Source organism: Grus americana, chromosome 28 (assembly GCF_028858705.1).
Source record: "Grus americana isolate bGruAme1 chromosome 28, bGruAme1.mat, whole genome shotgun sequence".
NCBI classification, from domain to species: domain Eukaryota; kingdom Metazoa; phylum Chordata; class Aves; order Gruiformes; family Gruidae; genus Grus; species Grus americana.
In genome coordinates this window covers 2287855-2310580 of record NC_072879.1, presented here as the reverse complement: position 1 = coordinate 2310580, position 22726 = coordinate 2287855, and the positions used below count along the sequence as shown (strand labels likewise).

The 22726-nt window shown below is 49.7% G+C and overlaps 1 protein-coding gene across 7 annotated transcripts in view; it reads right to left on the bottom strand.

Annotated features, from left to right (window-relative positions):
• HOMER3 (homer scaffold protein 3) overlaps positions 1-21580 on the bottom strand; it is a 33018-nt gene extending 11438 nt beyond the window's left edge. For 3 of the 7 annotated variants that reach the window (XR_008574269.1, XR_008574270.1, XM_054805096.1), the window contains exons 1-9: positions 20974-21579; positions 11727-11871; positions 9708-9864; positions 8635-8766; positions 8100-8207; positions 4540-4661; positions 3431-3587; positions 1436-1546; positions 424-504 (exon numbers count right to left, since the gene is read on the bottom strand). Coding sequence is in view for 4 of the 7 variants with exons in the window: in XM_054805096.1 (XP_054661071.1) it covers positions 424-504; positions 1436-1546; positions 3431-3587; positions 4540-4661; positions 8100-8207; positions 8635-8766; positions 9708-9864; positions 11727-11740 (882 nt within the window). In the remaining 3 variants the exon portion in view is untranslated. Of the gene's footprint in view, positions 1-423; positions 505-1435; positions 1547-3430; positions 3588-4539; positions 4662-8099; positions 8208-8634; positions 8767-9667; positions 9865-11726; positions 11872-12929; positions 14163-20973 lie in introns of those variants that run through there. The other 4 variants (XR_008574271.1, XM_054805098.1, XM_054805099.1 and 1 more) reach the window with 4 other exon arrangements.
• Positions 21581-22726: the final 1146 nt, after the last annotated feature.

Sequence of the window (22726 nt, the reverse complement as noted above, 5' to 3'; positions counted from 1 at the left end):
GGTTCCATCTGTGTCCTTGCCCTGAGGTGCAGCACAGCTTGCATCCCTCCTGCCAGCCAGCCAGCGTCAGAGCTCTGCTCCCCAGCCATCCCTGGCCAGCCAGCCAGCCAAGCAGGACTTCTGAGAGATGGAGGGTCACGGGCCATCACGGGTCCTGCTCCACTCCCATGTCAGGGGCTACTGCCAGCGCTAGAGCAGAGTACGTGAAGGCTGGGCTTGCTATTGCCTGCTGACTGTGCCCCACGTCATATCTCAGAGATGCAGGGAGGGTGGAAGAAGGCAGAGACATAGGCAGGGACCTGTTCCCGTCATCCAGAGGCAGAGATAGGCATCGCAGCTCTGCGGCATTCACTCTTTGGCTCAAAGGAGAAATGGGGATGGATCTCTCTGAGTGCAGAGGTGTCCCAGATCTGCCATCCTTACCTGCAGCTTCTGCAGTGTCTCCTCACGCTCACCCTCTGCTTCCCATCGGCCACACTTCTGGCTTTTTAGCATCTGAATCTCCTAAAACACAAGGAGGAAAAGCATCATGTCAGATCCACCCCTGTCCCAGTGGGGCTAGCTCCCACCACATACCCCAACCAAGGCTCCTTCCCTCACTCTGAGGATCACATAACCACACTCAGCTCCAATTTTTAATATCTCCCTTTCTAACCTTCTACTTCTGCTGTACCTGCTGCCTCCCTCTAAGCCCCTAGTCCCTAATCAAGATGACCAGTGGAGTGCCAGCAAGGTTCAGTGGTCTCTGCACCCTGCTGCATCCTTGGTTAAGATGAGATCCTGGATTCTTGGGGCCAGGGTCCCTGCTCAGCTGTTGGGTGAAAGCCTCTGCATACTCTTGCCTCAGCAGGTCTGGGGAGGGGGGGGGGAGAGATCTCGTCTCACTAAGGATCAGGAACCCCAAAACAAACACCTCCCCCTTCCCTATCCTTGCTTTGTGGCGCCAACCCTAAGGCTCCGTCCACCCACTCTGCTGAAGCACAGCCACCAGAGCGCCTGCAGATGTGCAAATCAGAGAGATTCTCTCCACATCTCCCCTGCATCACAGCCTCTGTGATGAAAACTCTGCTTTAAATCATTCATTTAAATGCAGTGAAAGGGAGAAGCAATTCCTACACTAGAGGCTAACCACAGCTGCGGATGGCTGAGAGGAGAAGGGGTCAGACACAGCCCTGCCGTTTGCGCAGTGGCTGAGATTCTCCACTCAAGGCTATTTGCATGGCAAACTCCCAGCACGTTACTCTCAGTCAGCTTTGCTTCTCTGGGTGGGAGACCACTGAGGGGGCTGCACTGGCTTACAGAGGCTCCTGGCTTGCGTAGGCAGCACATGCAACAGCACGAGGTGCCCTCTGATCTCATACGAGCTGTAATGACACACCGGGTGTTGGTGACTGACAGGCCACCCAGCTTCAGGCTTTGCTTCATGGGGTATTACCTCGTCTTTAGCCTTGATCAGTAGTTCCAGCTCCTCCAGGGTTTGGCTCAGCTCTTCCTTGTTGTTCTCGCTGGAGGAATCATGAGCCCCCTGTGACTCCAGTTCTGCTACCTACATGGAAGCAAGCACAGGGAAGGCGTGCTCAGAGATACAGGAATGTCCTGACATCTCATCACCCACAGTCATTCTCCATCATGTTTTGGCTTCCTTGCAAACCCAACTGGGCTTACAACAGGATAGCAGCTCCCACCCTGGGGCTGTTAGGAAATAATTCTCTCCTCCTGCTCTGCCTAGATCACACACAGAAACACACTGTGGTGAAACCTGGTCTAGAGACTCCGTGTCTGTTTTCTCCTGCAGTCTTGCACTTCCAGCAAAGCTCGACTGGCTGACATCAAGCACACGAGCCTACAACCCAAAGCGATCGCTAGATCCAGCTCCCTTTGCATCCCTGGGCAGAGACTGCCGAGGGCGAGGGAGTGCAGCTCAACCACAGCAGAGCTCGGGGGAAGAGTTTGCACAAGTGTACTCCCCATTCCTGAAAAATTCAGCCCAGTGGCTTAGATTATTCATGAAAATGATTCATTTTTAAAGGCTCGTCAGAAGGTAAGCAGCAGCTGTTGCTGGGGCCCAAGCTCTCACAAGGCCTGCACTGAGCTCTACAGGAGCAGCTCGTGATGGGTACTCTCACGTAGATGGGGCTCGGACCCCGGTGCGACACTTTCCCACGAGCAGGGGCAGCAGGGCAACACCACCTGGATTGGGAGTCCACGTAAACAGTGGTTGGGAGCTGTCAGACTGAGGGGTCATGGCCAGAATCAACCAGCTCTGGTCCCAAAATGCTCTGGTTTAGGGACAATAATCTAGACGTTTCACTGAGTAACAGGTTCTTCTGTGATTCTGCAGAAGTCCCCAGCGGTTGCCCTTCACCCACGGCTCACAAAATCCTCACTCCTATCTCCTGGCTGTGAGAACAGCCACCAAACAGCTGAGTAAGCACAGAGCAATGGCAGGGAAGCGACAGCCTGTCCCAGCCAGCCCAAAACCACACATCTACACACGCACAACCAAGATCTCTGCTATACCTAGGGCAGCCTCCCACTGCAGAGGAGAAATTTGTTCCGTGCAGCTCTTTTACTGTCTGACTCCAGCACGGAGAATTAGCATGGGCACAGTGAATCCTGGGGGACGGCTGTTTGCTGCACAGACCGGCCACACAACAGCCATCAAGTGGAAACAGCCGTTAATTGCTATAAACCCCTGCTGTCTTTTGAATGAGCTATCTCGAAGTGAAATGGCTTTATGCTGCCTTCTCCAGGGCTCCGGAGTCCCTTCCCAGCCAAACCTCAGCTGTCCTAAAACCTTTCCCAAGTACTCTGCAGTTCTCTCCCAACATACCCAACCGTGTGACTGTCACTCCTCTGCCCAGATGCACACAGGCCTCCTCAGTTGATCTGTGACCTTTCTGACATTACATAGGTCAAAAGATCCTATTATCCCAACCGAACAAGGGCTTGTTTGTACTGTGTCACCCGGGTTTCATGATGTTGCAGCTTGGATTCAAGCTAATTATAGCAGATAAAGCAATCTTCATCCTTCCTGTCAGCAGCCAGAAGATTGCCCTGATGCCCGGCTTGGTGGGGGGAAGCATGGGCCTTACTCAGTATTGCTGGCAGCTGGGAACTGCCCCCAGAAAATCTGAAGGGAAGCTGGTATTCTTTGACTTTGTGCTCTGGTTTCCTCCCTTTATCCACAGGGACTCGACACACCCCCAACTTGCTCTGCAGAAAACAGGAGCTCTTGTTGAGAGCTCCCCAGTTACATGGCCTTATTCCCTGACATGTTTTCCCTGCCAGGCTCATGCAGCATCCTGGATTTCCATCCCATCTCCTGCTGACACCCATGGAAACTGATGGGAGAATGGGGTCAAGGGCACCATCTGCTCTGGAATGGGGCTTCCTCTGACCTGCTCTGCAAGGGCCCTCCTGTGCTCACCCGCTGCCGCAGTGTTTCCGTCTCCTCCTGATAAGCAGCCAGCTGCTTCTTCCACTGGTCCACATTGGCATTGGCTTCATGGAGAGCAGCCACGAGCTTGTTGTTGTTGTCCTGGAGGCTGAAGAATTCGGCCTCCCACTGGACCTCACTCACTGAACTGTGGGAGAGAACAGGAGAAGTGTGCAAGAGAGCATAAGAGAGTCTCAGCAGGAAGGTTTCTTCCCCCAGCGCTAACATGCATTGACATCATGCTCTTGGAAGTGCCAGGCAGCTCCTGCTCCTCCACAGTTTTCTGTTTGGCTTTCATATCGTTTTCCAAATTTAAATGCTTCTTCCAGCCCTGAATCTGCATCTCCTTCCTTTATACCCGGATAATATTTGACTTTGAGGCCACGTGTGCTTGCTTGAAACAGCAGAAACCACAATGTGAGATTAATAGGGTGGGGGAGATACAGCTACTATAATGGAGTTTTGTAATGTAGCACTGTGAATCCATTTTTAAAATCCTTGTTAGATCTGAGTTTGCTTTGAATAAAACCCTACCACCCCAGACTCAGGAGAAGGTAGCAAAGGACACTTGCTTTTGATTTAAAAATATTCTAAGTGTTCAGCTGGGAGCTCAACAGGAGCCACAGGGCAGAATCCAGCCCAGAGTCTTTTGAACAGACAAAGAGCAGAAGCAGCAGGGACTTTGCTGGAATCATCAGGGGAATTAACACAAATGCAGCCCTGGGCCAGCTGGAAAAGTGTGAACATCTTCTGGTATCACAAACTACTGATCTGTAGATAACTGGCATCAACTCATCCCCACTGCGGGCACAAAGCATTCTCCTTCCCACGCTGCCTGAACAGCAGATTTCACCTCCAAGCTGCAATAACTTTCTACTGGGGAAGAGGGGAAATTGGTACGGTGGAGGGTCTGAGCAGCAGCGGACATGGGGAATTACTCAGCTACCTAAAGAAGTGGCATTGGGTCAAAAACATTTGGGATGAGGCCACTCAGTCATTGAAGGGCTCTGCAAGCACTGGGATGACAGGGACATGCACCAAATCCTGCCAGAATAGACAGTTTAGGAGTCGGAAGCAGAGAGCTCTTGTGGCAGCCTCACCCTTCTGAAAGCATCTTCTTCAACCTCTCCTTCTCTGTTGTTATTTCGACGTCGGCACTTTGGCTCCGGAATAGTTTATCTTCTCCTGGCCCATTGGAGCTGATGATGGGGCTGGGAAGTACCTGGGGGATGAGGAAGAGGTGGTCACCACACAGCAGTGGAGACAGGCCGTGTGGCCACACGATCTCTGCAGACTCGTTCACAGGGCTAGTTCTCAGTCCCTGCACTCTCGTGAGAAACCCTGGCTTTCGATCCTAACTCCTAGGTAGCGCTGTGCTTGTCTACACGACAAGGGCCGCTCCTCATGTATGGCACAGCAGCACCCGTCACAGCACAGCAATGACTTTGGAAGCTATGCAGACACAGGGCTTTCTCTTGGATAGGTGGGTTAGCGCTTAGCTCTTCCAGCAGCTGCCCTACTGCCGCGTCCTCCCTTTCCCCGTCTCCATGTCACGCTGGGGCAGCGATCCCAGCGCGCAGACACCCTGAGCAGGTGGGCTCACAGCTTGCACACACCAGCTATTCCTCCCACCCGACTTGAGGTACTGAATTCTCTGGCCCTCAACTTCCCCTTGACAAATGCCAGCGATGTTACAGCCTGTAACTCGAGTCCCACGGCTGTGCACAACACTCGAGCTGCTCAAGCTGTCCGTTTCAGGGTTTTGCTGCAATCTTAATAAGATTGTCTTGCTAGTTCTCAGAGCAGTGGAAAGACTTCGTAAACTCTAAACACAGACCTGCCAGGCCACCTGGGTTCAGTTGTAAGTCCAGCTTCTGTACGTTAAATGAAAACACCAGTTGCCATTGGGACCGTGTTTCTCAGGCTTAAGGGAGGGAAGCTCTGCTATTGCTCAGATGACTCTGACACCCGTTTTCCAAAGGTGTGGGAGAAGAAACTCACAGCCCCTGCACCAAAGTATACCCTTCTCCATGGCTCCATATTCCTGCGCACATCAGAGCTAGCAGAGACAAACAACGCGGCTGGAGCGAACTGACAGTGGAGCAGAGGTGAATACGCAGAAGCCAAAGCAGACTCTACATCCTCCAGCCACTCCAGAAGACCCTGTCTGCATGGTCTCCTCTCCCAGCAGGGAAGAAGCTTGGCACTGACAGGGCAAACTGAGCTATAAAAAGGCTCTCTGAGCAATGAGTCTCTGGGATCCTACGTTGGGGGCTGTGAGACCAGATGGCTGGGGAGCCTGCTGGAGTTGGTAGGTAGCCCTCGATGCCTGCGGTAAGGACAGCCACCTGCCTTCGGAGTCGGCTGACATCTATAAATAGAGCCAGACAGGGCCATGAGATGTACTGAACGCCAGCTTCAAGAAGCCTTCCAGAGAGTGACTGAGAAGTGAGACCTGCAAAACACAACCCCACCTCACCGTTTCCACAGGGTGGGGAAACTGAGGCAGGGAAGGGGCAGAAATTTCCTGTTCTGGTGTGTTGAGTCCCTGTGAGTCCAACTGAAACAGCTAACAATTGAAGATGCTCCACACTGGTTTGTTGCTTACATTATCCACAGTGACAAACTCTGTGATGGGGATTGGCCTAAACGGTATGAGAGGACAGAAGAGAGCTGCTATCCTGGGATTTCCCCAGCTCCGAAAATCTGAAGCCCAAGTAAACTAGTGCAGATGCAGAAAATGAGGGAGCCCTGATTCAATTTCAGGAGACAGATCTGCTCTCTGCTCACTTGCAAACAGAAACACAATCAATTATTCAAGGACAAAAGTCATGTTTGAAGCTCTACTAATGTAGAGACTGTGAATCAGCAGTGGGAGAAGGGATGATGGGCCGATGGATGTACAGGCTGGGGAAGGCAGGACGAGATCTGCATGCCCACACTGCAGGGGACACCGCGTGTGTCACTGTGTCAGCATGCTGGCTGCCAGATGGCTGCAGGCAGGGGCCGTGCATACTTGTGTCCGAGCTCTCCCACCAAGAGCGAGCGTGGGTTCCCACTGTGGCAGTTTTAGCACTGCTGAGTCAGGTAAGAAGAAGGAACAGAGCCTCAGGCCATTCCCCTGATCTGTGTTTAACCTTCACCCTCTGACCTCCTCAGCCCTTCTGCTGCAAGCTGCCATCGCAGCACAGGGGAGATGAACATGTCCTGTTGTGGCACCTGATGAGTTCTGCCCAGTGTAAATAGAACAAGAGGGAGTATCTCTACTCCCAGCCTCCATCTCCTGGCCAGGGGAGCTGGACCCTGCAGCTGGCCATGAATCTCTGTCTTGGACAATTATTACTGACCAGGGTCTTTTACCTAAAACTTTGGTTCTGCTATGAATGCTCTACTCTACTCCCTTCTTCATTTGCCACCCATTAGGATGGGGCTTAGAGTTAGCAGGAGCCAAAAGCTAGGCAGATTTCCCCCATTTTTGCACCCCACATAACATTTCCAGTCTCTGCAGAGCCACCGCCTCCACCTCCCCCTCTTTTTCCTGCAGGCCAAGGTACTGTTCACACTCCCTCCTCCTCCTCTGCTGCCACTCCATCTGTACTCAGCCCAGAGAACGCAGTGTCCTCCATCCTACAGCTCCTCTCCTGCTGCCAGGAGCTCTGGGAAACGCAGAGTCACCTCTGGAGTGAACGATCTGGGAGGGCACCTCCACCATCAGCATGAACTGCTTCACCATGGGAAAAAGCAGGGTAGAGTTCTCCACAGCTTATCCTCTCCCCTCCATCCCACCACTGCTGGAGCTGGTTTAGCTATACAGGGAGAAAAGTAACAACTGCAAGTGCAACACACGTGAGAATGATCTGTGATGGGCTTAAGCTTTCTGGCTTGGTCTCCTGGGGGAAAGAAAATTTAATGACTGGCTGTCATGCATGCATTTCTACCTTAGGGGAGAGTTCTCAGGAAGGGGGAGTGATTTCTACTCTCAGAGCACAGCTTCTCTTCCACAGTGGAAACCTGACAGAAACAGAAGAAGTCTGGCCAGGACTCCTCAGCCACCAGCTCTAAGAAATCAGTTTTTCTTTCCACAGCCCCCCATGGACAACACCATCACCTATCAGAGACACTTGGAGAAGAACCCTCTGCAGCCCCAGAAGAGGAAGAAAAATGGTTGGAAATTCCCCGTGTCTTCCTTCCTATGATCTTCAACCAGGCGACATGCACTCCTGCATGCTGCTTGCCTGTTATTGTCACACAGAGCCCACCCAGCAGCTCTAAATAAAAAAAAATAAAAAAAAACCCCCAAAACATCAAACCAAAAAATCCCAACCACCACAACAAAACCCAAAAACTCCTCCAGCATGGCTTTATAAGACATCAAATGATTCTGATAGCTTAACTGGCAAAGAGGGAGGAGCATGAACCTTCCCAGGAGCTCCACTTAGGCACTAATTACTTAATCTACTTCATGTGTTTCAGTAGAGTGACCTCAGGGCCACAGGTGTCATCAAAACGTGAAGCTCCAACCTCAGTGTCTGGCAAGAAAGCTCTCGGAGAGAAAGGGACAAAAGGAAGAAGTTACTAGAGGAGATCAGCGCAGTGGCCATTTCCCCTAGCTGTGATGGTTCTGCAGTGAGCTTTACCCACGGCCCTTTCCAAGTGTTACCTGGTGAGATGTGATATTCAGGGCAGGATTGGTCAGCTCTGTTTTATCCTGGGACTTCTCCCTTGCCAAACGGGCTGCTTCTTTCACTTCCTGGAACTTCTCTGCAAACTAGAAGGGAGCGGAAAAGTAACTCTGGTGCTACGCTGAAATGAGGAACAAACTAGAATTGATGCCTGGGTTACTCCTCCTCCCTTTGCTACTTCATTCAACATGTTTTTACATGTCTCTTCAATTAATAACAAAATTCAGGGAATAGCCCCTTCCTGCCCCTGCCCATAATTCTGTTACTTAGGGCTGTGGGAATAGCTAAGTAGCAATGACAGAAATTGAGCCCAAAGTCCTAATTTCATTTGTGATGCTCAAAACACTCTTCAAATAGTACTTTAAAGCTCTTCCTAGCATCTTTGCATCTTGCATTAGATTTTAGTACAGTGGGAACAGCATTACATCAGGTTCCTAAAATCTTTTCTCCAGGGGCTGATCTCCCCTTCAGGGTTTCAGGGACATTCCCCCTGCCCAGCAGCTGCAGCGTTACCTGGGACAGATGTTGCTCTGAAGCAAAGCCCAATCCATACACCGTGTTGGCTCGGCTGTCTGCCCATTGTCCGAATTTCTGGGACGTCTTTGTGAAGGTCATGTTGGGGGTAATAGTGCTGTTGATGATCGCCTGCACAGAGAGGCAACAATGAGAGTCAGAGAAAACTCCGTCCTGCTGCCCTGGGGTGGTGGTGTGGGACTGACCGCTATAATCCCTCTGCACTCTAGGAACTAGGGCTAGAAGCTCTGGCTTTTAATCTATAAGATAACAGTTCAGAGTTCCAGTGACCAAAAGGCTTTCTAGTCTGGCTACATGACATGAACAAATCTAAATCATCTTGTCTACTGAAAAAGAAGAGAAAAAAAAAAAAAAACCTCCACCCTCCAAAAAAAGCTTCAGTATCATCAGCTCCATTGGGCCTCCACTGCTGGAAAAGAAGATAAGAGACAGCGTGTCTCTGGGGACTGAACAACTTTCTGGTGTTCTCCATTTTCATAGCAAGTAAGAAAAAAAACCAAAAAGGCTTCAACAGCAGTCAGGACTAGCTATTACGAAACACTCTCTGCTGGTTAGGGTAGCAACAAAATAAATTGCCTGGGAAGATTGCTGAATCTCCGCCATTGAAGGTCTTCAAGAACAAGTCGGGAAAATGTCTATCGAGAAGAGTTTATGGAGAGTTAATCACATATCGTGGAAGTGACTGAACAGACTGCCTCTGAGACTCCCTCAACCTCTGTCTGTGATTTCATTACATCTACAGGGGCTGGTTTTAGCACAGGATAAAGGCTCTCAGAAAACCCTTTTGCATGCTTGGAGCAGGTGGGGAGAAGAGAGTGGGGCAGGGAGGGATGACGTCAGACCCCAGGGAACATCATGGATTCTAGAGTCTAACACTAAATACACTCGAGCACGGAGGCCGTGTTTTACCTTCCATTCTCTGTAGTGAAGATGCTAGAGTGCCCCTGCTGAGAACTGACCAACTTAACACCAAAACCATCATCACTAGAACAGACTTTGGCTGGAAAAAAACCTGCTGTCAATCTGTGGTGCTGTCAGCAAACGCCCTCTACCTTGGTGCCCCCCACGCTGATGATCCGGTACACATTGCGTGTGGCATCGTAGAAATAGGAGACAGTTAAAGCGTGCTTGCTGGCGGGGATCCAGTTCCGTTTGGTGGCAGGGTCGATCTGGAAAACATGTGCCCTGGTGCTGAAGATTGGCTGCTCCCTGCAAGAGAAACGATCAGGGCTGTCAGGGTAGAGGGGAAGCTAAGCAACGGGGGAAGAGCATCGACTTCCTGGCACTTGTGTTGCATTATGCACCGCCAGCAGCACTTCTGCTATTCGCCTTCTCTCCCGGGATCCGAGACGCAAGGTGCTAAGCAGTGCGGCCCCCAAGGACGCAGCATCTCTCAACCAGCAGCCCTTCACTGAGCCTCTGTGCAGCGAGCAGCAGTTCCCCACTGTCTGGGCTGATATCATCTAGTGTCCTTTCTTATTCATGACCCAAGTTCTCCAACATTCCTGGGAATTGCTCTTCCAAGACCTCTGGGCTTCTCTGTGCCCTTCACAGGAGCCCTCCACATCCCTGGCACTCTTCTAAAGCACATTTTAGAAGCTGGGGGACCACTGGCTGATGCCCCTGCAAAGTAAAACCCCACAGCTGTTTATGCCTCCTACTTGCCCACCATCTAGGCAGTACGATGACAGCAGTTTTCACTGCACACTAGTGACCCTGGTCTATGAAAATACCCTTGGCACAATAACAAAGCTACCAAGGGCGCATAACTACAGGTTTTTACCTTCTTCTAGAGCTTCTCTGTCCTCCTCTACAGTCTTCGGACATTTCCAAAGACCACAGCCTGGTCATTCCAGCAATAACAGACTATGCCCTCAGGTTAGTAGATCTTATATGCATGTTCACCCAAGGATGGGCACAAAATTTGCAAGCAGAAATGCAAATAGGACATCACAGCCTCGTGTCTGGGGAGTATCAGATGGCCTTGCACAACACAGCCAGCGCGGCGGAGTTATGCTAATGATTAGGGGTTATATTATTTTTAGCCCGACTTGAAGCATTCTTTCACCATCCCTCGGCACCTTAGCGATCAGTTCACAGCAACTTCACCGAGGTACAGGGTTTCTCTGGTTGCTGTATTATTTGTACTTCACAGGATATCTCCAAGCTGGAGCTCTAGGGAAAGGGATGGATGGAGGATGTGTTTGGGATGTGAGCACAAAAAGCGCCTTCCCCTCAGCACAGCTCTTCCTCCCTTGACTCACGCTTGGGAAGCACATCCTGCAGCGAGAGGTCACATCGCAGGATTAAGAGCAAGTGATTTAACAATGAATTAAAGGAAACACTTCACCACACAATGTGCAGCTGCTGCAAGAAAGCACTAAACCAAGCACAGCCTGGATTATGTAACCAGTAATATCTGAACTGAAATAAGGAGATGAATCTCGGGCATCAGGATGCAAACTGAGCGTTTCAGGAGGCAGGAAGGAATGTTTCCATGACACAACAGTCCAGGTGCATCTGGGCTTGGGGTCTTCATTTGACTTTGGTTAAAACCCAAGGCACTGGCCACTGCCACACTCCTTACCCAAACCTAGTGAAACTTGATGTGACTGGAAACATCCCACACTCCCATGACAGCTGCAAACAAGGCATAGTCACTGCTACGTGCGAGCTCCCAAAATCCAGACATCTACATTTCCTCCCCATTCCAAGTCCTCACAGCTGCAATGAGCAGACCTTCCCATCAATCCAAAGACAACTGTACCTGGTGCTTTCTGATCCCGTCACCAAAACTTAGGAAGGAAATTAAATGCTCCCTGCTAGCTCAGAGGCAGACTGCACGAGGGTCTAAACCAGCCTCTTCTCAGTATCCTCTCTGACTGGTTTTATTCATTCACAGTCTGTTTTTGGAATGAGATTTAAATTTTCCAGGCTCCACTAACAGATACTAAATTTTACATGGATCGCGACTTATCCTTTGAAACACACTATCTACAGAGTAGGGAAAAACTGATGCTTCTCCCCCAGGTCCTGGGCTGGTGTCAGAAAGAAGAGAGGAAGGACGTTACCTAGTTGTTGACATTTGTTAGTAAGGGTAAGACAGACTACAGGCCAGTGGAGTTAGTACGCGTCTCTCCTCCAACAGCTTCCTTCTCAGGTCTCCTAGCTGGACTGAGGCTCCTTTTTGGTTTTGTCTCCACAGTGATTCATTTCCTAGCGATGGAAAAGTCAGCTGTTATTTATCACATAGAGCACAGACAGAGCGTTCAACCAGGCAGCGTTTAGGGGCTTCGTTTGTCCCAAACTCACAAAGCTTGTAGTTTGTAATGATTTCTCATCACCAAACAAGTTTTCTTCCCTGTCACGGGAGATAATTGGGTGAGCTGTGTAACCGGAGTAAATCCCTTTGGCAGCAGGCACTGGCTGTTGGGACAGGGCCACAGAGGAGCCTGGATGGCTCTAGTGTTTCCAGTCACGCACACATGATGCTGGCTGCATGACGGAAAACCCTCCTCAGCCATCACCCCTCGCACAGCAGCTATTCCTGTGCTCACAATTCATCAGCGAGGTCTGCACCCAGAGTCAATGGCAAACATCCTGCTGACTGCAGCGGGTTTCAGGCCAAGCGACATTTCAAACAGCCCCCTGCCATGCATCCTGACGGAGCTCTCTGACATTCCCGGAGGTAACCCTTCGCTGCCCGCAGAGATGGGGTTGCAGCAGCACCTGGGTATGCACCCACCATGTGCAGTCCCTGCCCTGAGCTCCACAGAGCCAGGCAGGATCCCAGACCCCAGCATGGAGGAACCCCTGCGGCCACCCTGTGCTATCTCCCCATGACACACGGGACAGCCGCGCTCTTCATTTGCTTTGTAAATTAGTCTCGCCAGTAAATGGTCCCCACCCTGCTCTCCCCAATATCAACTGAGACTGCACATCTCCAAAGGGGAGCAAAAGCATAAGAAAGTGAATTTGCATGACGAAGGATGCCTGTAGAGCCTCTCTGCTAGGTCTGCCTCCAGCTCTCCAGCTAAGAGTGACTTAATACTTGGAAAACCCCACTGCCTTCCTACTGATCCCTCCAAGACAGGGGAGGCTCAGGAGGCCACCCAGATGCCAACTGTCCTGTAATGACAGCGTCACTAACCACAAAAGCTAGCATTACTTTCCTTCTGAGCGCCAGGAGCGGAAAATAAAATGCCACTGGAAGGCCTGTCAGACAGGGGAAAAGCCCATCTTCACGGGGGTTAGCTTTTGCTTTTTCTACTCACATGAAGCTGATTTGGCTGCGCTCTTGCCCAGCACACGGCCCCTGGGCATGCATGCTCTTTTCCCAGTCTCAGGTACACCGAAATATGCGCCGCCGATGGTGCTGATGTGGAAGAGCACTCTACTTTTCCTGCCTTCACATAATCACTGCTGTCTCGACACTCCTCATATGTTTGTTTGTGCCTTATGGTCTTCCCTGGAGCAACAGAACTTCACGTTGCCTGCGAGAGGTCTATCCCTTGTAGTTACGAACGTGAAAGTCTCACAGACTCTCCGAACAGGCCTGCTGCCAGTTACACCAGATGTGCTTTGCTTCCAACAGACAGCAAACTGGCACCAACAGCCGCAGGGCTTGTCAGCAACTTCACCTGCCTGCCTGGTGCCAAGGAGGGAACTCCTGCACCCACCTCCCTCCGAGGGAAGCAAACTACGCGGAATCTCCTGAAATTATCTTTCACATCTCCTCTTTTTCTCACTGCAAATGGAACAGTTGCTGCCAACTTGCACGTCCCTAATAATGGCAACTGGAGATTGCTTTATTAGGCCAGCACATTATTGCCTTCTCAACTCCCTGAGCATAGTGCCAGCCTGGCATGGGGACAGGGCTTTCTAGGAAGCAGTTGCTTAAGTTCTGCAGGTAATGGTCAAGAAGAGCTTTATGCTCCGCTTGGGAACAGCACAGAGTTGTTCGTGCTCCTTTTGCATTGCTTGTGTAGGGGAAATAAGTCTTTGTTTGTTTTAAATCCATCAAATGATACAAATTGTATCCAGCTAGTACAAGAATTGCATTGTCAAGGATGCTGGCTAGCCTGGAAACCTGCCTTTCAGTACTCGCTTGTCTGACAAGGTTAAAGCCAATGCTACAAAACAAAAGCTCTCCTACAGTCCAAGTGCTGGAGCACAACAAAAACCAGAAAAAGCAGGCAGCAATGCAAACCAAGAGAGAAGCAAGAAGTCTGCAAATCTCAGGGCACATCTCCAAGAACTCACAAATGGCTTATTAAATGGAAAATGGCTCTGCCTCACCCTTTCTACGATTGCTTTAGCAGCAAAGGACCACGGCAGGGTTTGACACAGCGCAGCACAGCTGAGTGGATCAGCAAGGCAGGGACACTGGCAGGACTGCGGGGCACTGGCGTACGTGCCAAGGGAAGTTCAGAGCAGGGAAAACACAGGTGCTGAAAGCCAGGTCTGAGGTGCATGAGCAGAGTAATGTCTGAGGAGCATCCGTCTGCGTTCAGCTTGCTTCTGGCCAACCTGCTGACCTCTTGTTTCCAAAAACACTACAAAGCATTTAAAAATAGTCCTGAAAGTGCCTAGGATTCAAACTGTCATGTTCCCTCTCCCGCTACAGCCCTCTTTTCCCCTGTGTTTTAAGTGTATATGCTGGATAGCCACACATCCCTAAATGCTGACATTTCTTTTCCTGCTCCCAGCTGGGAGTCCCCATAACAATACAGGCATAGCAGTGAAAAAGGGCATGTGTAAATAAAACCACTTACATCCCCCCAGGGCTGTCCTTCGCAGATAATTAAGAAAAACCAAAGCAAATGACTGAAAGGACAAAGATCTGGCTGAGACACAGACACGATCAGCAACTGCCTGATGGCAACTGGAAAGGATCCAGGTCTCTCTGCTGCCAGTATTTGTTCCCAGCCCAGGGGGGAAGGGCAAAATTCAATATCCCATGTCCCACAGATAGCTTAAAAATGACCCGTCCCCACTGAACGTTCCCTAACACTCCAGTGGCAGGCTTCCAGCTACCAGGGAAAACCAAATAGCTAAAAATGAAATGAAGAGATGATCTAACCGATCTAGCTATTCCTAACGTGGTCTTCACATCAGCAAAGCAACTGGCTCCAGGATGCTGCCTGAGTAAAGACCCAAATACTTCCTCCTCTTGTGGCTTCTCCTTAAAGAGAAGCTGGAAGGAGGTCACTGGGTGTTTGGGGAGGACACGTGAGTATAGGGAGTGGATCAATTGTTTCCCTATTTGCTCACTGACTGGAGTCTCTGACTCAGTGATCATTAACACAATGTAAAACTGCACGCTGGTCTCATTTCCACCTTGGTTCTTACATTATTCCTCTCTCTACAGCATCCAAATTGATTTCTTAATGAATAACTGCTTATTTCACCATTTCCAGGCGAGCGAATCATCATTTGTCCTCTTAATTTATGGTCTCAGCAGAGCAGCAATGGACCGAGCAGGCCAAAGGGACTGAGTTTGCTAAGGCTGGATGACGGACCTTGTGACGTTAGGACACACTGCCAAGGCCCTGGAGGAGAAGCACACCCTGTGCCAAGGGGGTACAGATGGCATCAATTCAGACCCTTGCACCAGCACCACATTCTACCTAGCAGGAGAACAGTGGGCATAAAAGAAGACTAAAACCAGCGCTGCCCCCTCTGCTCTGTGTAATCTGAACACATATGTCACTGGGCGCATGGATTGTCCTTGAGTGTCCTGCCTGGATGTGGGCTCTACCCTCCTCTTTACAGGCAAGCGGGCCTCTTCCTAAGCGTGATCTTCTAAAACAACCCAGTGCCGCTACAACAAGAACGCAACAGAAAGGGAGATGAGCCACCTCCCAGAGTGGCCTCTCCAAAGGGGGGACTGCAGCATCTCCTGTTTAGGAGACAGCACCGGGGACCAGTGCCAGGATTGTCCCTGACACACCTGCAATGTGTGGGATCGTATGGACCGGTACATACACAGCCATCGCAGTAACACAGGCCCACCGTGCTGCAGTAAAACAGCGTCCAAGTTGAAGCAGAGCTGCTGCCACCAGGCTGCTGGGAGCTCAGCTCGCCTGCCCTGCCTCAGAGCCCATCTTGCACAGAGGGTTCAACATCTACCTACACTTTGAGCAAGCCACCTTTAATCCCTCTGCTAGGCACATCTTTAAGAGGACGATTTCAGAGTCCTCTCTCTAATCCTCACCAGAAAAACTCAAACCTGCAGATGAGTCTAATAGCAGAACAGAAATAAAAAGGTGAAGAGATTTTTGGTTTAAGCCACAGGAGTCACAGACAGAGCTGGGAACAGGGTGTGTTCCCCACTGCACCCTCCAGCCTCCCACTACAAGGTAATGGTCTGCAATCCTCTAAAGAAACATCTCCCATTTTAAGGGACAGCCCAGGTTAAAGGAAGGGACGGACAACCTTCAAAAGAGCTGTTCAGCAAAACATTGATCTTTATGTCTAAATTTCAGTAGCACTGTGGCAGCTCCAGTGTATTTTACTGCAGGCTCGCTACCTTCTCTCTCTGCCCCTCCCCAACTTCAGATGCCTGTTGGGGTCTTTACACTTCAGAGAAACCGTGGTTTATTAATTTTATTTTCTCAGGGTGTTTCCAATGCAAATAGCACATCTCTTTAGGAAAATCCTGTTTGACAGTTACAGGCTCACTCTCTCCAGCAGGTTCCTAAACCTAAAGGGCAACTGCTAAAACACAGCCCTCCTGCCAGACCTCTTCAAAATGGAGAGGAAGAAATCAGGTTTTTATTGTTTGCTTTAGATCTTCTATTGGATCCAGCAATGTCTTTGCTCGATAGCTCCTACACCGGTTGCGGGGAGGGGTCTCCTTCCGACTGCACAGCTGCATTTGACTTAGGCTTTGTCCTTGTTCTCCTCCGATTTTCTGTGCAATCTGGAAGACTTTTCCCACTGAGATCCTCTTATTTTTTTGTTCTCAGTAATTCTCGCTTCACAATCCTGTCTGCCTGCCTGTGACATGCCCATTTAGTTAACTGAATTACTTATCACATCCTGCTCACCTGCCCCCACCCTTTGCTGCACGACCAGAGAGAAGAAACCTTACGTTTGGTCTGAAGAGGGAAGCCTTCTGTCACCATTCTCCAAATTTATACTAATGTTTCTGTCCTGTTTTCAGTTCCAAAGCAAGGTGTGTGACAAAAAAGCAGGATTCAAACCTAGACCTAAGTATAGAGTTTTAAGAGAGAGATTTGGTGGGCGATTCCAAGTTCAAAGCACTTCAGGGACACAAATAGCGAATAGGTCTGAGGTTTAGAATAAAGTCTTTTGGCCACTTACGGCAGCAGCTGGAATGCACTGGGGAGGCTGAGCTCGGTCCTCATTAACTGCATTTGCCTTGGTGCTCCCAGATGGGGTTCAGTCAAGGGCATCACTAGGAAGTCCATGTGCTGTTCCCTAGCCTGCACCTCCTCTCGCTCACTGCAGCTTTTCTTTGCAGGGATATTCATTTACTTGTCAGACAGAGGAGCTTCTCTGCACTTGGACACAGAGAGGATAATCGCTTTAAATACCTTGCTCTGCATCTAGGCAGTCTGTGGTCCCCCTTCATCTAAAAACCAAACCAAAAAACGCCTTGCAAGAAATCACAAAGTACCAGACCAGCAGAATCATTTGTTCCTGTGGACCACGGGCACAACGGTACCCAGCCACAAGGGCAAGGAAGGGCTTTGGGGCTGTTCCTGCTGACAGCAGCAGGACACCTTCAGAGTGCAGAGACCTAGGAGCCTATTTTTGCACTGTGCCCTGTGGCTGGGCTCAACATGCAGCCACAACGAGCAAGCCCCCAAAAAAGAAGTTGTGTTCTGATAAAAGGCCCATTGCCAGCCACAGCAGCAGGTAAGGATTTTTCTGCTGCTGTGGTGGGACCATAGCAATTCTCACTGCTAACTTCCCAAAAGTCCTTTCTCCCTGCAAGGTCTGGTTTCCTGGATGGCAGTTCACAGGGCAGCTTGTGCAGAGCAGAAAGGGGTACGTGAGAGCACGTGAGCAAGAAAGATATGTGGTTCGGCTCTGGCGCTCAGCCCACTGCCATGCTGAGTCAGCTGGGAGGCCGTGCTGGCTGCGTCAGGGCCAGGGCTCTCCCTTCTGTTGGATCACCAGCCAGGGCACTCGGGTGTGAGAAACCCTATGAAGCAGCACGGTGTGGGATAATTTGAGGGAGGGGGGTGGCCAGGGCGGAGGGGGAGAAGTATGATTCAGACAGAGCCCAGTATTTCAAAAGGCAGAACTGGAGCACAGAGAGGGCATGAGAACCAATCTCCTCCTCCACTGCTGTCTGGCTTTGTTTCCTTTTATCTTCCCTCCACAGCTTGAATAGCTGCTGACTGTGTGTCAATGCTGTTTGGGGAAGAAGTGTGGGGTAAGGAGAGTCAAACCTCATCTCCTTCCCTTTGCATTTCTCCCCCAAGCCTAACCCTTCCTCTGAGCCAGGGATGGGGTGTAACTCCATGCAGAGCCTGTGGAAACTACTGCCGCACTGTAAATGGGTGCAGAGAGCGTGCTTTGATATTGCCTACCCCGGATTTGGGCACAAACCCCCAGGACTACAAACTGCAAAACTGCTTGGGGAACAAAGTTTGGGAGCACTTTGTTCTAAACACCAGGCAGGTTTTCAAGCCCTCTTAGCTGCAACTTTGCTTTTGTTCTGTGCTGCATAATGTCACCTTGGGGAAAATGCATAGATGCTGCTAGTGTCCAGATGGGATGGAAGAAGGCCAGACTTCTACCCCACAGCCACAAAGGGAAGGTGCAGTAATGCAGCTCCAGCAATGGGAGCTGGCTAGGGGCTGCTTTCCCTTCTGCCTCCCCCAGCTCCCAAGAGCTTACCCAGCAGGGCTTAGCACAAGAATGAAAAGCAGCTGCCTCACGGCCTGTCTGCAGATAAAGGGCAGCAAAGGAATCCCAGCTGAATATGCTCCTGTTGGATCGGCGTGGGCAACAGCGACAAGCATGCAAGGTCAGGCACAGAAAAAGGAGATCAAGGGCAGTTAAAGACGCAACTCAGCTGAGAGAGATTTTTTTTTTTTCGTCTTTTGGAAACCAGTCTCCATCTACAGAGCATCCTGGCTGCTGAACACTACGCTACTGGGTGTCTACAACACAATCTGTGCATTCACCTTCCTGGGACAACTGTTACTTCTGCTACTAAACTTCAGCAGCTCGCTCTTTTCAGACACACAGCCCTGTTGATGGAAGTCTGTACAGCAATTAAAGTTAAAAAACCCAGCAGACTCAGACTGCAGCTAAGTAATTCTTTATACATTCCAGAAAATATGTCCAGTAATAATTAGAACCAGAGAAGTGGAGATATATGCACATTTCAAAATGCTCCATGCCTCCAACACATTCTGCCTCTGCATCTTCATTATCATCTACAGGACCCATAGTAATTCCAGGCACAGATGCCTGCTCAGCTTCACTAGAAGAAGTCCCCAAGATCTGCTGCTATTTTCGACCTGCCCTTGCCAGAGCTCCAAAGGCACAACCAGCAGCCGCTCTGACAAGGCCAGTTCAAATTCCTGGTTTAGCAGAGGTCAGTGGGATGACAGTATAGGTAAGAGTGGGTAAATTTGTGTGTTTGATGTGTGTGACAAGTGGGTAAACTCTATACTGCTCAAATTAGAAGCCGTAAGTTGCATCTACCTGTATTTACATTTGACAATGCTATCAGCAGAGAGTCAGAGAAATGTTAAGTGTCCACTGAAGATTCAGGTAGGACTTAACTAAATTCACTTCCCTCAGGATCAAGTGTTATTTACAACTGTCCTCTTCAGAGAGGAAGCGCTAATGCATTAGTACCTACAGCGCAGTGGATACAGAAAAGTCCACGGAGAATTTATCCATGAAAACCAGAACATGATGTTACAAAGAAATCTAATATGGAGGAATGAGACCAGAATCCCTGCTTTAAAAATAAGTTAACTAAAATCAACTGCCAGAATGCGATGTAAGAGGTGATGTGCTTTTAATCTCTTTTGTATCCAGAGTAATCTAAACACTGCTGAGAGCTACTCAAAATCACCACGTGCTCAATGTACAAGCAAAAAGACACTTTTATCTCAGGAGTTAAGTGGAAATAAGGAATTTTGGGTGGAAATGTCATCTCTGGCTTAACAATAGTTTTGCTACTACATCACTATAATTACACAGTGAAGTCTAAGCAGACTGGGATGGTGACACTACCTCAACATTTTCCACGGGAGCTGGCAACCCTCTAAAGAGATCACGTAGCTGCTGGGTGTACCTGTGGTAGGTCCAAGAAGGCTTCATCCACTAACTCTAATAAAGTGCTAGTCCCAAGCCATCTGCTTGTTAAACCCTTCCTGGCAGTTCTAGAAGTTTTACAGTAACTTTGTGGATCACAGGAAAAGTTACAGGAAAATAGGGACGCTTTCTGATTTAACCTGGATCAGCACACACTCTGCCAACTTCAAAGGATCTATGCCAGATTTACACTGCTGTCACTTTTGATTCTTCGCCTCTACCTTTTCTGCCTCTTGAATCTGTGTTTGACTGTTCGATTTTATCTAGGTAGTCCAAGAGGAAAATTAGCAAACGGAAAACAAGCCCTAAAGAATGTTATTTATTTCTCTTGCATTGTCAAGCCCACACGTTTGGAGGGAGTTGATCAGATAGGCTTCCTACAGATCCACTGTGATTTTAGACAGCCACAAAGAGCTTACTGCACAAGAAACTCACAACAACACATCAGGTCCTTAAAGTTACACGACTGAGACTTATAACTAGCACATAAACTAAATACCAGACTAAGCTCCTACTTCCATGCCAAAATCCACTGCCACATCCATGCAGCATTATTTCACTCTGGGAAAATCTGAGGGGGATCGTAAACTAAGTCATCAGGGGATTTTCAATCAGCTATTTATCCATTTAGAAATGCAAACAGGATCCATTTTACTGAATGCCAAAGTCACAACAGCCAAACAAAATCCCTAATTTCTAACTTCTAGAAAAGTTTGTGAACATAACCCAGCTCCAGTCCTCCCGCCCAGCCTCCCAGTTTGGATTTCATACAACATATAGATCACTAGAGGCTTCCCTTACATACGAGTTTATTTAAAGAAGTTGCAGACACTTGCAATTACCTACTTTCTAACGCACAAAATAAATGGCAAGTCTAAACTGTAAAGCTTGCCATGTGGGAAAAAATGCAATTTAAAACCTTCCTTTCTTTTGCCATTACCTTAAAATAGCTCAGCGGCCATGAATAATAAAAGCAATTCAAGAATAATAAACTGCCAGTCTCACCCCATCTCTGCCTGGGTGTCAGCTTCTTTCTCTCCCGTCCTTTCTTCAGCTGCCTGAGATTCTCTCCACGTTTTGATTTATTTCTCCCTTCCTCTTTCTTTCTTTCTCCGGATCCGGATGCTCTTTAAATTTCCTCCGGAATTTCACTTTGAAATCTTGCTAGTTTTGCTGTTGGCTCGAAACGCCCAGTAATCCCCGAGCGTGCGGGGCAGCGAGGGCAGGGGCCGCCCGGACCCCCCCGCCCCGGGCTGCGGGCGCCCACACCCAGCACCAGCCCCAGCGCTCGGCGGGGAACTTCAGCTCTCCCCCGGCCGCCGCGACGCTGCAGTCCCCGGCAGTTCCCCCTCTCTGGCTCCCAGGATCCCTCCTTCCCTTCAGCATGGGAGGGGAGCAGCAGGATTAGGTGGTGCTTTTGCAAGCCCTTTCAGACAAAGCCGTCTGCTGGCTGCTCCTCCGGCAGCCCTCAAGTTTTCCCCCGCAGCCCAAGAAGTACAGCCACCTTCTGGATCGCGATTTCTTTGTTCTCCTTTTTTTTTTTTTTTTTTCTCTCTTTTTCCCTCCTCTTCCCTATCCGCTTCCTCCCTCTACCAACTGCCCCATCTCGGTCACATTTCTCCGCTTCTTCTCCCGACTTTATTCCCGGGGCCGGGGCCGGGGCCGGCTCGGCGGCACCACCTGCCGGGCAGTACCGGCCCTGCGCCCGCCGCCCCCGGGCCGCCGGCTGGGACACCCGGAGGATTACGGCGTGCTGGATTGCAGCCTGCCCGGGGATCCTGGTTACTCACGGAAAAAAAAAATAAATACTCGTGTTCTTTAATCATAGTCTAGACATCTCCTATGGGAAATAGGCGCTCTTTGTTCTGTCTTTTATGAAGTCATTTATACAAGTGGAAAATTTACATAGGCCAGGAATACATTTTTATGAAATGGGGAAGTAGCCTGGGAAGAAGAGAGGCTGAAAAGGCTTGGGGAAGCAGAGTGGGTTAATTAGCAATCAGCCACTCCCGGCGTGCCGCTGTGGCCAGAGGAGCTATGCATTCCTCAGCTGTGATATCCAGCATGGAGCAGGAGAGGGATAGGGACCTCTGCTCCCCCAGGAACCCTCTGCCCAGGTCTAGTGCCCACACCTTCAGGATGCTGAACAACTGGAGAGGGCTCACGGGAGAGCCATGAGAGAGAACAAACCATGCTCTGTATTGAAAGAATAAAAGTGCTCTATCTGCTCATCAAAGAAAAGGATGCAGTGTCATAACCATAAAAAACTTCCTGGTAGAAAGAAATTTTATACTAGAGTGCTTTTCTGTTTAGCCAGCACAGGTGTAACACACTCCAAGGGCTGGAAGCAGACACAGAGCCGGTTTAGGAGTAAGATTCATTTTTCATCATGCAGGCAGAGATGCACCAGTAGCCTGGCCTCATGAAGACAAGAGGCAGCCAGGCCAGGAACGGATCTCTTCGTGCCTGCTCCTTTTCTGCATTATACCCAACAGGTTTGCAGTAGAGAGTTTGCAAATGGCAGCTACTACAGGCGCTGCTCACGTTCTGTAGGCAAGGCCCGATGTGCATCCACCCTGGTGTTTCCACACGAAAGAAGGACAAGGGTGGGGGCCTGCCCTGAACACTGCCTAAAGTGTTTGTGACAAAAAGCAAAATCGACCAGTATCAACTGCAAGGTGAATCAGTTCTACTGCCTGCAGTTATTCTGGCTTTAAGTCAGTAACTTTGAAGCCACAGATAAGTTTTACAGAGTTTC